The 15,942-nt window shown below is 43.1% G+C and overlaps 1 protein-coding gene across 1 annotated transcript; it reads left to right on the top strand.

Moving 5' to 3' along the window:
• Positions 1–3,334: 3,334 nt before the first annotated feature.
• Positions 3,335–13,444, top strand: LOC308099755 (voltage-dependent calcium channel gamma-4 subunit-like; the record flags this gene model as incomplete). The annotated part of the gene is made up of 4 exons (XM_080448508.1): positions 3,335–3,554; positions 7,596–7,679; positions 11,941–12,081; positions 12,885–13,444. 4 exons carry the CDS (start codon positions 3,335–3,337, stop codon positions 13,442–13,444), a joined length of 1,005 nt encoding a protein of 334 aa, XP_080304634.1.
• Positions 13,445–15,942: the final 2,498 nt, after the last annotated feature.

Raw genomic sequence — 15,942 nt, 5'->3', positions numbered from 1 at the left:
TTCTCATACACAGCTTCTCAAGGAACTAGCTGCCCTCACCTAGCAGTGAGGCTTTTTATTGAACAAACACACCCAAATCAGTGCCATAATACACGCTCACTCACAGGTGGCATCATTCAATCAATCAGTGTCAATAATCAAATCATACAACGTAAAGAAACAGTCATCATTAAGTTTGCCCTTAATAAAACAAACAATTATTACAAATGAGAGCATAACTCAACAAAAGGGGTCACTAAATGTTACTGCTGCAATCGCACCCTGGTATAACTTCCACTGCAAATACAGAGTAGCCTACATAAATTGCCTCAATATATTATTTAGATTCATTAACTCCAAAATGGTGTTGGATTGCAGACTTGCAGAGAAAAGAAATCCAAGGCACTCCGTATTTGATAAAAAAATATGGAGGATTTGTTTTGAGCAATAAGGCAACAATATGACCTATAAAGGTCTTCATCGGGGTCTCTGCATTCTTTTGTAATCTCTCCAGCTGTAGACTGTTAAAGGCTTTTTTTTTAACTCTAGGCCTATGGTTAAAGCTTGTTAAGCCTCGTCCGGAAGTTTAACAAAGTACACCGAGAGTAAATGTAACATTTTATGTCCAAGAGGTTAAAACAAACCAAGTATTTTTGCCTTTGAAATCATTGAAAGGCAACAGACGAGACTTCAGTGACATACGGTAAATTTCTCACCTTGAATACAATGACATGCAGACATACATGTACTGCTATGTATATGTAACAGGGAGACCTGTCCCCATTCAGGCTTCTGTGTCCATGCCCCAATTACACAGGTGTAGGTAGTCACTGATTATCCCCTCCCCTATAAAGCCTGGTGCTCTATGTGGGACCGAGGTGGGTCCCAACTGGGATGCCCATGTGGGCTTTAGGTGGGTTCCACCGGGGTCCCACGTGGGCCCCAAGGTGCCGATACCACATTTCTTCAATTCGATACAATACCGATATTTTTGGGGACGATTTTCCGATACCGATACCGATACCGGAACCGGAAACAGAACCAAACCGGAAACATAACCGGAAATGGCTGTAAACTGGAAACGGAAGTACTGGAAACGGAACCGGAAATGGCCGTAAACCGGAAACGGAAGTATATTAAATATATCTATATATTTTTTTTAAATATCGATACCAAACGATATTCAGACAATCGATCGATATATCGATACAAGTATCGATATGCACATCACTAATAGTCATTAACCATAGTCAGCACCATAGTCATTAACCATAGTCAGTACCATAGTCAGCACCATTGTCAGCACCATAGTCAGTACCGTAGTCATTAACCATAGTCAGCACCATAGTCATTAACCATAGTCACTACCATAGTCATTAACGATAGTCAGTACCATAGTCATTAACCATAATCAGAACCATAGTCAGAACCATAGTCAGCACCATAGTCAGTCAGTACCATAGGAAGCACCATAGATGACAGGGAAGCACCATAAGAAGCACCATAGATGACAGGGAAGCACCATAGGAAGCACCATAGATGACAGGGAAGCACCATAGGAACTAGGAAGCACCATAGTTGACAGGGAAGCACCATAGGAAGCACCATAGATGACAGGGAAGCACCATAGGAAGCACCATAGATGACAGAGAAGCACCATAGGAAGCAGCGACAGGGAAGCACCATAGGAAGCACCGTAGAAGACAGGGAAGCATATCAACTACGTTTTTTTGTTTGTCATTTTGCGGCAGTGTCGTACATATGGGTGCATCGCATAGATTTTCATCATCAGTCGAGGTTCCATTAATTCCCTGTCGCCACAGCCCCTTCAGATGCAGTCCTTTTGGTTTGCCAACCAAAACGCTTTGTGTGTGTGTGTGTGTGTGTGTGTGTGTGTGTGTGTGTGTGTGTGTGTGTGTGTGTGTCGGGAAACACCGACAGGGTATAGGAAGCACCATAGAAGACAGGGAAGCACCATAGGAAACACCGACAGGGAAGCACCATAGGAAGCACCATAGAAGACAGGGAAGCACCATGAAGCACCATAGAAGACAGGAAAGCACCATAGGAAGCACCAGATGACAGGGAAGCACCATGGGAAGCGCCATAGATGACAGGTAAGCACCATAGTAAGCACCATAAAAAGCAGGTAAGCACCATAGGCTAAGCACCAAGAAAAACGGTACCATAGTAAGCACCATAGAAGACAGGGAAGCACCTAGAAAGCACCATAGATGACAGGGAAACACCTTAGGAAGCACCAAATCCCCATAGTAAGCACCATTGAAAACAGTTAAGCACCATAGTAAGTATAGTAGGCCTGGCTTACCATAGAAGACAGGGAAACACCATAGATGACAGCTCACTCTGGCCTGCGCTCTCAGTGGTAAACATTTTGGCGGCCTGCTCCAAACACCGCAGCCACCACCTCCTGTAGGCTACACCCCTGCACACACTGGGGCGAAAACATAGTCTCCGGCCACGGCTTTCGGCCTGGTGGAGACACTAATGTCATGCTTTTGTGTACGCGCGCGCGTCTACTGTGCGCGCTGATGAATTAGGTAGTATAGCCTAAATAGCCTACATAACTGAGTGTTTGTCAGGCTATCAAGGATACAGCATAGGTGGGCACTAGGGACATCTGGGCACTTCGATGTAAAATTGGCTGTTTTGTCCAAAAAGTTAAAAATAAAAAAAAGGGGGGGGGAAATGAAAATTTGTCCTAAGTAATGTAAAGTAGCCTATACATGATGTGAAAATGCACGGTACATCATTATCAGACTTACTTTTATCCTTCAACATCTTGTCTATGCCCCAAAATGACATACAGGTTTTGTAGCAAATTGTAGCAATTGTATAAATCAGTCAGAACCCGGGACAGAAACATTTCGTCACTTTGTATTATTTTCGCTGCCTAAAGCCGTTTCCCATTGGCTTGTAGCCTTGGAAGGTGTGGTCTGGATAGAAGATGCTGCGCTCTTGTCAAATCACATGCATTATTGAAAACTACACAAAGGGGAAGTCGATCAATAAGTGGGCTTTACTATTCTTCATTCAACCCCGCAATAGAGGACTAGGCACTAGGGTACTTCTCACATTTCCACCTGTAGCCGAATGGAAAGCATGCCGATGAACTTCTGCAGAACCTGAAACCATCAGGATAATCTCAGTCGAGAGACGCCGAACTCCGATTTAAGTTAATGAAAGTGGAATATGCATTGACTTGGAAATATATCAATGATCGGAAGGAAGTATGCGATATTGTAAACATTTGGACGCGCCTGCTGGAGTCTCTCTTTGAGAGTACAGAATACTCTGTGGAGAATATACTTTTTTATTATTATTATGAGACGTCATGGCGTGGAGTGACAGAGGAGTCCAGACTTTGCTGACCATCGCAGGCGCTTTCGCTGCTTTCAGCCTCATGAGCATCGCCATCGGCACAGATTACTGGCTTTACAACCGGGCTTACGTCTGTAACGCCACTAATAATGTCACCTCAGACGACACGCCAAGCAAGAAGGTTAGAGGCGACCTGACGCACTCCGGACTGTGGAGAATCTGCTGCATAGAAGGTGCATTACAATAAGTTCCATTTAGTTCACTTGTGTTGTTATTCCTCACGTTATATAGTTGAAGATATCAGTGCATGGTGTAAAGTAACTTTTAGGCGTACTGTACTGTACTTAAGTAAAATGTTGAGGTATTTTTTAATAGAGTATTTCCAATTTGCAGTAGCCTACTTTTACTTCTCCACTACAAATATTGTAGGCAAAATATTGTACTTTTACTCCACTACAATTATTTGAAAACTTTAGTTACTAGTTACTTTGTAGATTTTAATTAGGCTATAATTAGCCTAAATTAGCCTAATAATAAAAGTCACCATGGTGGCGCACTGGTTGTGTTGTAGCCGCTATAATCAATATAAAAAGATGATCGATCGCGTCAAATTGTTCCCTTTGTGGTGTGAAAAAAAAGAATTATGTGCGTGCGTAATTATTCCCTTTGAGACCAACTTTAATAATACTACTAATAATAGGCTACTATTATTATTATTATTATCATTATATTATATATCATTTATTATTATTATTATAATTATTATAATATTATTATCCATCCACCTACCCACCCATCTACTTATCTGTTACAGTCCTACCAGGACATTGCTTGACCGGTGAATTTATGAAACAATTTTTTCGTCGCTCAAGTATGAATTACTCCCACAAAACAAAACCCTGTTGCCAGCAAAACGATGTCAGCTGAGGAGGGGGACATACGCCTAACTTTCATTGATTGACGTTTGGGAAAACCTGAAATTAAACAGAAAACTATTGGGACATTAAGCTGAACCTACGCATTTCGGCTCATTTAGCGAGGAATCTTAACAGCTAAAAAGTAAACTATTTGGAGACAAATAAACAAAACAAACCCCAAGACAAACGCCACTCAAAATGCAGACCGCTGCTCGTGAGTGTCGCTGTCCATCAATGCTAGTGCTGAAATGTCCAAATGTAATGAGTAGGCCTATATGACAGTTGTCTAATCCAGTGGTTCTCAGCCTGTGGGTCGGGAACCCCACGGGGGTCCCCACATGCTTTTTGGGGGGTCCCCATATGACAGTGAGGTGACAATTGAAGGACTTTTAAGACCTTTTTAATACCCCAAAAAAAAAGAAAGAAAGAAAAGAAAAAAGACCATTACTGCATCAAAAGTATCAACAAACTATACTAAATAAAAACTGGTGAAACATTGGCCAAATGGTCAAATAATATAAGAAAGAGGCAAAAATGTAGAAAATGGCAGATCTACAAGCTTGAAGATCGGCTATTTTCTCAATATTTATCAGTGGAACCGAGTCAAAATGCCTCAACTCCTACATTCCAAGTGCTTGTCAGGGTGGGGGGTCCCCAGTTCAAATGTGATTATTTTGGGGGGTCGTGGCCTGAAAAGGTTGAGAACCACTGGTCTAATCGTCCGTCGACTTATTAGTCATATTAGTTGACTTTTAGTCGACTGTGAGGTGTCAGTGAAAGACAGAGGTCTCAGTAGTTCCAAAATCCCACAGGTGGAATTTTGGAATAATGTCTACAAGTGAATCTTGTCCATTTGGTTCCATTCGTACACTCCCAACATTGAGAAACAGCGGTCTACAGTATGCTCTTTCATCTCCCACCAACTCTCTCCGCCTCTTTTCCCATCCTATCGAGAATATGCTGTATACAGAATTGCCTTGTGCATAGTAGTACATGTGCAGGAGATTTGAGCTGTTGTCTAAATCAGTCTCTGTCAGTCAGTGAGGGATCACCGAATACACAGGACCACAATGGAAACAAGCCCTTAGGGCTTTTTGCGTTATCCTTTTAGCACCATTGTACTGTATAATCATACCACTGTACTATTTGCAAACTGAGTTGTTCACCTGGTATAATCATACCACTGTACTATTTGCAAACTGAGTTGTTCACCTGGTTCGAACCACTTTGAGGGAAAGATCAGGTGGGTCTAATATCATGTGCTTACAACCACAGATCACATCGATCTGCCATTGCTTTAGAAACAACATTTAATGTGTATAAAGTTGCACTGGGGAAAAGTAGTGGACATAAATGCTTTATAATCCCTCGGTTAGACTGTGCTAGACTGTCTCAGTAAGTGTGTGAATGTGATTGCGAGGTGTCTGTGTACAATGCTTCATGCTGCATGTAAAAACAGAATGAGCTTCACTGACGATGGCGGTGGCCTTTTTAAAGGAAAGCAAAGTCTTGTTATGTAGTCACTCGTGACAAATGAAACAAGGACACTTAAGCACCTCATCTCAGACCGTTGAGCTGGTGAAGCAGAGAGGCTCTCAGGTGTGCCCTGAGGACAAGGCATCAACGTGACAAACACGCCTGTTGATTTTCTGCCAGACACTTTTTTGTCCTGTGTTGATTTGATTTGGGCTGCAGACTGACAGCGCTTCTCTGAATTGAAAAGGCAGCTTTAGTGACTGTAACAGGTGTGTGTGTGCGTGTGTGTGTGTGTGTGTGTGTGTGTGTGTGTGTGTGTGTGTGTGTGTGTGTGTGTGTGTGTGTGTGTGTGTGTGTGGGTGCGGGTGTGTGTGTGTGTGTGTGTGTGTGTGTGTGTGTGTGTGTGTGTGTGTGTGTGTGTGTTTGTGCGTGTGCGCGAGCGTGTGCGTGTGTGTGTGTGTGTGTGTGTGTGTGTGTGTGTGTGTGTGTGTGTGTGTGGGCCTGGTGAATGCATTAGTAAGATGTCAAAGGCATACTCTGAGGAATGAAGCAAGCAAGGTGACTGTGGGGTGCCAGGGGTAGGTTGCCATGGTGAATCCATGCTGAGTAATAAAAGATGAGCTCTGGTCTCTCAACAGATAACCACCCACCCATCCTACCCCACCCACCCTACCCAGTTCTCTGTCTCTCTGTCTCTCTGTCTCTCTGTCTCTCTGTGTGTGTGTGTGTGTGTGTGTGTGTGTGTGTCTCTCTCTCTCTCTCTCTCTCTCTCTCTCTCTCTCTCTCTCTCTCTCTCTCTCTCTCTCTCTCTCTCTCTCTCTCTCTCTCTCTCTCTCTCTCTCTCTCTCTCTCTCTCTCTCTCTCTCTCTCTGGGCCAGTCTTGCAGATTCTTTAAGTTCTTTGTTTCTCTCTATTTATTTATTTCAACATTTTCAAATGTATTTCTCTTTCCATTGATTTCTTCCTTTCATTTTACTCTTTCTTTCCCTGTGGATGAGACACAGGCAGTCAAATGGACTAATTACCTTCCAGTCACAAAACAGCTCTGGAAGCCCACCCTTTAAGTGTGCAAACTGGTGATTTAAGCACATTAGACAACACAAGGGCTGTGTTGTTTATCCACTATTTACACAAAGGGCATGTCAGTGGTCCAGAGAGACAACAAATGAAAGAGGAAACCAAAGCGATGAAGAGAGTCACAGAGAGACAGTGGATCGTGATTCGTGAGCAAGAGCAGGGTGGTAAAGAGAGAGACAGAGCTGTTCAGAGAGAGGCGTGCGTGCGTGCGTGCGTGCGTGCGTGCGTGCGTGCGTGCGTGCGTGCGTGCGTGCGTGCGTGCGTGCGTGCGTGCGTGCGTGTGTTTATAATCAGCTCAGTAGTATGCAAGATTAGTTCCAGAAAGATGCACACACACACGCGCGCACGCACGCACGTACAAATGCATGAATCTCCTGGTGGAGATTAATGAATAATGATATGGATAAGTGCCAGGCATCACTCATATGCAACTAGCATGATTTCTACTACAAACAGTTTTTTTCCTTTTTTTTTTTTACCTTTCAATATTCATGGCCTGGCAATGTTTTATTCTCTTAAAAGTGAAGGGAAGATTTTTCAGACAAAAGAATAGACAGTGCCTCAAGGGCTCAGAAACTTCAGCGCAAAGCTGTTTGTCCTCAAATGGCTTCTCACAGTGTTACTGGTTCAACGAGCACAATGGGCTCAGATATTCCTTAGTCATAAAACATGAATTCATATCTAATTCCTTAGTCTGAGTGGAAGGATGTTTTGCAGAAGTTAGTCATTGGAGGGTCAAGGTGTGTATTTTCTTGTACGTTTTTGTTTTGTTTTGCTCAAAGCGTATCCTTTTCCTCCCCTCAGGCATCAACAAAGGCAGCTGTTTCCGGATCAATCATTTCCCAGAGGACAATGACTATGACACGGACAGCTCAGAGTACATCTTGCGTAAGTGCCTGCTACCTCTTCACCTTCATGAAGAGGAAGGATGAGTTATTACTATGGTACTTACTGTGTCATGACTGCTGCTTTACCTCATCCATAAAAGCTTGGCATCATGACAGTAATTGGAGCTGTGGATGATGAAGTGTACTGTGTGGGGAGTAAGTACGGTACGTCTCCAACATGACATTGTTGAACTCATGTTAGCACTCCACTCGTAGAGAGCACCCATGAAACCTCGCATTATACTTTTTTGACTTTGAGCGAGACATTTTAATGGAGATTTGGGCAAAAAGATTTACAACCTGCTACAGGTTTAGAGTTATTTTGAAATGAAAGGGCAAGATTTTATGTTATTACCACTCATAGCTCATCATTAAAACAAACAATCTTCTTAATTGTCTTTATTTAAGGTACAATTTGTCTGTGATGTCTGTCATCTATGGCAACTACAACATATAACTCCATGGTTTCAGCCCGATCCAACCCCCATTCACTATAAAATTAAGGTTAAATATTTCAAAAAATATAAAACATAATGTGAACCAAATGCATTGAGTTACTTCCCTGGCCTTCTGGCAGTATGCACAACACCTTTTGGCACTGATCAATCTAAAGGTCCTTACACACTGGGGCGATTTTTTTCATGCGAATAATACGTTTTTTTTTAAACCTTATAAAGTCAATGCAAGCTTAAATGGAGCGAAAAAGCAAAAAAGCGAAGCGAAAAAGCGTCTTTTAATTATTTGGAACGAGTCCGAATTTTGCGTATATTCGCATATTCGCCGGTGTGTAACCGCCTTAATTGTTTGTGATATTAGCCCCAGACGGACAAATAAACAGTGGCAAAAATATAATATCCCCCCTTGCCTTTTAACAATAACAATATAAAAAGAAACAACTACATCACTATTACTAATACTTAATTTCATAGTATGTACAGTTTGTGTGTGTGTGTGTGTGTGTGTGTGTGTGTGTGTGTGTGTGTGTGTGTGTGTGTGCGTGCGTGCGTGCGTGCGTGCGTGCGTGCGTGCGTGCGTGCGTGCGTGCGTGCGTGCGTGCGTGCGTGCGTGCGTGCGTGCGTGCGTGCGTGCGTGCGTGCGTGCGTGCGTGCGTGCGTGCGTGCGCGAGTGTGTGTGTGTGTGTGTGTGGACTCTGCATGTGTCTTTGTGTGTCAGTGTCCCCATGATTCCATTAATTGTAGCCACAGATGCGTTCAGCCACAGGGCTAATGATGTTAGCACTCATCATATTTCCACGCCCTGCTCCCACTCTCAAAATCAAATCCTATATTAACCCTTGTGAAGTCTTCACTTTGTGTATATCCTCCTTGTCCTGCGGTTCTAAAATGCCCTGCCTTCACTAATCATATTAATAACAATAGTATCCTCCTATAATTCGACAAAGCTCTGTGCGGTGAGCCCAAAATCTGTTCTGCCCGGTTCTCCTCAGTGGCTGGAGCAATTGATCTGAATTTGCACACAGCCATTCACCATTACCAAGTGCACGGAACAGCGAAGCCCGTTTTTCGCTTTCCCCAAATGTCAGCTGTTTATTAGCGTTTTTCTGTTCGCTGGCTCCCGGGTTGCCAAATCATGTGCGCATATCCCCCCACGGTTATGGTCTAGTTAGTAATAATTAATTATAATATAATAATATAATTCATATTAATATAGGCCTAATTCATATATGTGAATAATGGCAATGTTAAATTTTTTTACCCGAAGACAATACCAGGGATACAATTGCTAAACTGGTGGACGGTGGACGGTGGACAAACGTAACATCCAGACTTTGCTCCAATCTGCACCAAACTTTGCAAAAACACTGTTCAGGGGTCTGCCATGACAATAGTCACACCAGGGGCCGTGTGTCAGGGCCACCGAGGGGCCACAGGCTCATTGTTGATCCAATGTGCACCAAACCTGACATGAACACTGTTCAGGGGTCTGCCATGAGAATAGCCACACCAGGAGGGACGTGCGGCCCCCAGGGGACCTGTCAGGGACCCCCAGGGGCCACAGGCGCACCGTGGCTCCAATCCGCAAACACTGTTCAGAGGTCTGTCATGAGAATAGTCACACCAAAAAAACTTGCACACATGTGGGGTGCTACAGCAGTGTTACTGCAGTGTTTAACACTCAAAAAGACCATTACTCGATTTTGCTTGAGTTATGGTCTGCATTGCTCTGATCAGCGCAATATAGGGCTAGATTTGAAGGCTGCTTAGCGGTCTGAAAATCTTTTATTTAAAAAAAGCTTTTAGCAACCAGGTTTACGGTAACGTAATATGAACTGTGATAATATTGTATTAACTGGTCCGCATTCCTTTGCGGTATTTGTCACTGTATATTTGCATATACGGTGCAATGTGGTACCTACATTTAACACATCCTAACTATCAGGAGCAGTGAGCAGGTGAGCAGCACCTCTAGGAGTTGTTAGGGGTTGAGTGTCTTGCCCAGGGACCTTCTGTTTCCCAGGTGGCTTCTCTACCCACTCAGCTACGGCCGCCCACTGTTAGCCTGGTAAAGCCCCTCCCTCCGGAAAATCTCATTTCCATTTGATTTCAGGAAGGAGTCTGGGCGTTTCTAGCCCGTTCACCAAATGGACGAGCCTATCAGCGTACTGTGATTGACAGCGAAAGTTGGCCAATCAGGTGACGAGTTCGAGTGAGCCCGAATGGAACCGAGTGCAGCCTGAGTGCAGCCGACCAAAAACGAACGGCAGCCATCTTTTTTGACCGCAGTGTTTTCTGCTCTCTTTTTAAATTCAAAACGTTCTCAAACTTCTATTTTGAGGCACGGAATTTACTTTTAAGATATCGTTTGGATAGAATTTAGTTGTTTAACTTCATATATGTGGTCAATTAATCATGACGGAGCCTATTTAAATATAAAAATTCAGAGAACCGGCAGGGGCGGGCAGTGACACGCATGTATCCGAATAAGGCAACCTATTTTGGGCATGGCCGTCTCACGAGTCCCGTTGCGTCACATTAGTCTGGAGGTGGTAAAAATGCACTGTCTGAAGGGGAACACTGCTGATTGGCTGAAGGGGTTGTCAGTCAACGGTATTACTTCCGCCCAACTCCAGCCCACAGCCAAATTGCAGAATGGGCGATCATGCCAGACTCACTCCTGAAATAAATTACAAATGAGATTTCCGGAGGGAGGGTTTACCAGGCTAGCTCACTGTGGCCTACTGTGCTAATGTTCTTAAGCACTGTGCTAATGTGATATAATATTGTATTACGAAACGCACATCGTGTTAATGTGCTATGTCCTATGTGTGATGTTGGAACTAAGCTGAATGTCACGCTGTACCAAAGGCAAATTCGATCAGCTTCGGCTGTGTGAAGATAACAGTATGTGAAATTCTTTAAAAGTTTGGAAATTTAAAATGGTGTGTTAAAGGGTAGGGTAAGTGATTTCTTTTGTTAAAATAAGTATTGAATAGGTGGAGAGACGGGGAGACCTCTGTTACTGAACATACACTCTATAGCGATGAGTACTATCAGAATATACTAGTGCTTTAACCTTTTAACAAACAAAAAAAACGTTTAAATATCTCTTACCCTACCTTTAAGGGGGACTCGCACCAAAAATTATTTTGCCGCTGTGTGTCACCTTGTCGCAGACGCCAAAACCCAAAAAGCAAACCAATTTCTGATATGCGAGAAATAGACCACACTGTTCGCAATATTATTGAATTCACATTATAACTGCAGGAGTAGACCTATGGCATTTTATAATTCCGCTGTCTTTGCATGTTGACTCCTCTATAGCCAACACGTACCTATAAAGGATATATATGTATGGTCTATTATGAATTTGCCTTCTGTATGAATAAACAAAATCAATGTTTGCGCTGAGGAAACACTTTGTGGATTTAGTGACCATATGTCAAACGATCTATATTTCACCTATAATACAACATTTTATGCAAGAAATGGTCCTGTATTTACCCAATATCTATTCATTCAGCATTCAACAGCTATAGTAAACACAATTCGGGAGCTGTTCACTTACAGTATGAGGAAAAAACGAAACTTTACAAACACATCTGTCATCTGATTGGCCATCGCTCGTTGTAGCTTGAATGCTCATTTTGCATAAACATGGAACAATTCAACTTTTGTTGCCCGTGGTCACATAATCGCTGCGACAGGCATACCGGCGCTCGGTGTACCTCTGTTGACATTTTTGGTGTGGGCGGCACTTTAAGGAGGATGTCACATCCTCTTCTCCCCCTCCCCCTCCCCCAGGTATCGTGCGTGCTTCAAGCCTCTTCCCCATTCTCAGCACCATTCTGCTCCTGTTGGGTGGGCTGTGCGTCGCGGTAGGACGCATGTACAGCAGCAAAAACAACATCCTGCTCAGCGGCGGCATCCTGTTTGTGGCCGCAGGTACAGTAGGACAAGCTTTGTAATACATTACTACAGATTCACACATACACACAGCTGGACATGAAAGCATGTGAATATGTATATAGTCAAGGCTACAAGCATATTATATACACATAAAAATACATACAAACAAAGGCTACACAGGCTCAGAATCAGATGCAATTACACACAGTAAAACAAAGGTACATAGTACTGTACATAGCCTGGCATTGATATCGTGGACGAACTTGTGAGGGAATCCTACGTGATCAGTCTGGCATTGCCAGGCTACATAGTACATACACTTAAAGTCTAAATACACTCACAGTCAAATACAGATCATTTTGATTATCCAACCGAGGGCCAGCATATACTGTAAGTTTCGTCCATGTTTGACACGGTAAGTTCCTTCAGCAGTGAAGTCAATCAATCGTGGCAATACTTCAGCGTGGTCACACTGATCGGCCATCCACTGCTGTAGGGCTGATACAGCTTATCATCCTCTGCTTATACCCGGGGTAATAAAGGCTGAGTATTTGATACATATGTATACACACACGCCATACATAATTTTACACACACACACACACACACACACACACAAAAGACACACACGCACGCACGCACGCACGCACGCACACGCACACGCACACGCACACACACGCACGCTCACTCAATTGCTGTCTCCCACTTCGCACTTACGCAGGAAAGTGCGAAGTGTGTAAACTTCTCAATGCCTGCTTTGTCATGTATGTGCTTCAGGCTTCACATATCCACGGTCTGGTGCTTTGATTTTCTCACTCTGCCTCTCTCTCTCTCGCCAGGCCTGAGTAACATCATCGGCATCATCGTCTACATCTCCAGCAATGCCGGGGACCCCAGTGACAAGAAGGACGAGGACAAGAAGAACCAGTACAACTATGGCTGGTCCTTCTACTTCGGCGCGCTGTCCTTCATCGTGGCGGAGTCGGTGGGCGTCCTCGCCATCAACATCTACATCGAGAGGAACAAGGAGTCGCGCTTCCGTGCACGCCGTGACTTCGTCAAGGCGGTGTCGTCCTCCTCGCCATATTGCCGCATCCCCAGCTACCGTTATCGCCGGAGGCGCTCGCGGTCAAGCTCGCGGTCACTGGACCCGTCCCGTGAGCCATCACCGGTGGGGATGAAGATGGCTGGAGGAGGGAGCGCTGTGGGAGGAGGGATGGGCATGGGGCTGCCGATGGGCGACATGTCTCTGTACGCCCTCAGCAGGGACTCCATGAAGGTGGGCAGTGGGGGCGCAGGGCCCTACAGCCCTGAGAGGGATGTAGGATTTTTACAAGTCCACAATTGCTTCCAGAAGGATGTGAAAGATGGGGTCAACAGAAGGACCACACCGGTATGAGGTCTGGAAGCACGTTTAGACTCCAAGGCCGCTCTTGTCCACTGTTGCATTTTTGCAAAGGTCAGAGTACACCCTCCGTCTGAGGAAGAGCTACCAGGCTCGAAGCGTCACCTTGGTGGTAACTTAATAAAACACGTGTGGAGCTTGATCCAGTGTGCGGACTCTATTGTTCTCTTTTAAGGCTTTGCTTCTGTCCAGCACCTGGCACTTTATCTTTTGGATGTGAGTGCAAATGTAATTTTTTTCATACTCCGACATCTAGTTACAATTCATCGAGTTCATACTCCGACATCTATTCACAATTCGCATGAATCCATGTTTCCTCTGGAGGATATGCTCTGCATTTCTATAGCGCCTTTATCCAAAGCGCTTTACAATGTGTGTTGTATTCACCTACTCACACACACACACACACATTCACACAAAGGAAACCATGCAAGGCACCAACCTGCCCATCGGGAGCAATTAGGGGTTAGTGTCTTGCTCAAGTACACTCATACACAGAGCCAGGAGGAGCCAGGGATTAAAACAGGAACCTTTCGGTTCCCAAAACGGCCACTCTACCTCCTGAGTCACTGCTGCAGAAGGAGAGGAGTCTTTAAGGGAAGAACTAAGTCTATTATTTACATTTTTAAAAAAGCCACATGTACAGTACTTGTGTATCTCCAAAATTGCTATAATTAAAAAATAATATATTTATTGGTGGTGTTTGAGGGGAAATTGGTGTAGTACGTGTGTGTTTACCTGTACAATCACAACTGGTGCTAGCTTGAACACCTTATACAACTGTACATTTTTGCTAATTGTAAGCCTTCTCAGCTGCCATTTAACCCATTAAGACCGGGAATGCATCTGTGTCATTTTTAGATTTATTTGGCTGTTCAAAAATAGCAGATATACAAGCTCATAGGGCGGCACCAAGTGCCGTGCTACGAGCTTGTAGATTTTTGAAAAATCGTGAACATTTGTGAAAATCTTTGAATATATATAGTTTTTAAAGCGAACATTTGTAACTCAAATATATATTTTCAAACTAAAGATTTGCACTCATTTTCACGATTTTTCTAAAAACTATTGCAGATCTACAAGATCTGCAACTATACAAGCTCATGAGCTTGTATATCTGCTATTTTTGAATAGCCAAATAAATCAAAAAATGACACAGATGTGTTCCCGGTCTTATGGGTTAATACTCCCAACAGTATCCCAATAAACTCTTTCAATTTCACAGGGATCCAGTGACAAGTGTATACAGAGTGCTGTATACAGTATGTGATACTTATAGAAACACTGCCGAATTATGACATATCCTTATATAACCATAGATTCCTGTGGAGATACAACTTGTCGCTGTCAGGCAGAAACCTTGTAACTCTATATTTAATATTCATAAATTAAAACGGGACCCTATTTAATACTTTGTTTGTATGACAGTGTCACTGTGTCAAACAAAAGTAGTCAAATTAGCCTAATAGCCTACAAGCTCAAAACGAGCTAAGCAGGCTATTTTCGCTATTTAAAAAAAAAAGTTAAACATTTTGGAAAATCTTTCCAAATTCCAATTCCAAATTTCTCCTTTAATGAAATGAAAGTAGGGATGCCGGTTTTAAAGTGGTTAAGTCTGTCTGTGGGTTTTAAATGAATATTTAACAAATATTTTAACTAAATAACTAAATAATGGAAATTCCATTTCCTAAAACATACAGTACGAGGTTTCCCCCCGACAGGGACAACATGTAAAGGAAAATGGACAATGAGAATATATTCATATCTTAACATTCCAGTATATTGTATGATATGGTCCAATTATTGTACTTGATTAGTACAAACACATGTGCAGTAAAGTTCTACATTTGCTCAGGGAAGTTGTTCAGTATGGTACAAATTAATCAACCAAGTAACCTTAGTATGCGTTGAGTAGACGAGTATATGATAGGAAAAAAATATATATATTCCTCTTACTGTATTTATGTTGTTTTGGTTTCCTTACCTTAGCCAGGCTGACTGTTACAAGTAGGTGTTTGTAGAAATAGAGGTGCAATCTCACTGTAGGCCTATATTGTGTATTATCATACATTGGTTAATTCACATAACTCCTTTAATGGCCTGGTTCAGAATCATTCCAGACAAATGTTGTACTTGAGATAAATAACTTGTTGACAGCGCTGTTAAAAATGATTACTGCACTGTGCACTCCCAACTGTTTATTGCATGCTTGATTCACTACACTATTTTTCCATATATCCATGTTTTTATTGTGTCTAGGTCTGTGATAAAGTGCAATTTGTGGATCGCGCTGGTCATATTTCTTTTGGTTGTGCATTTCAAGACAGACATTTCAAGACACGCTGCGCCTTAACTCGCCGTTTTCCACAGCGTTTGCCTTTTCTCATATAAGAAATATTTAGCTAATGAAGCAGTTGATGAGCCCGCTATGAAACGCCATGGTAGACACAGGCACAACCAGAGGGCGTAAAGGGAATCAGTGTCACCTAACT

This window comes from Gymnoscopelus braueri (genome assembly GCF_963280865.1).
Source record: "Gymnoscopelus braueri genome assembly, chromosome: 2".
NCBI classification, from domain to species: domain Eukaryota; kingdom Metazoa; phylum Chordata; class Actinopteri; order Myctophiformes; family Myctophidae; genus Gymnoscopelus; species Gymnoscopelus braueri.
The sequence above is the reverse complement of the archived record's forward strand: the minus strand, read 5'-3'. Positions and strand labels throughout refer to the sequence as shown.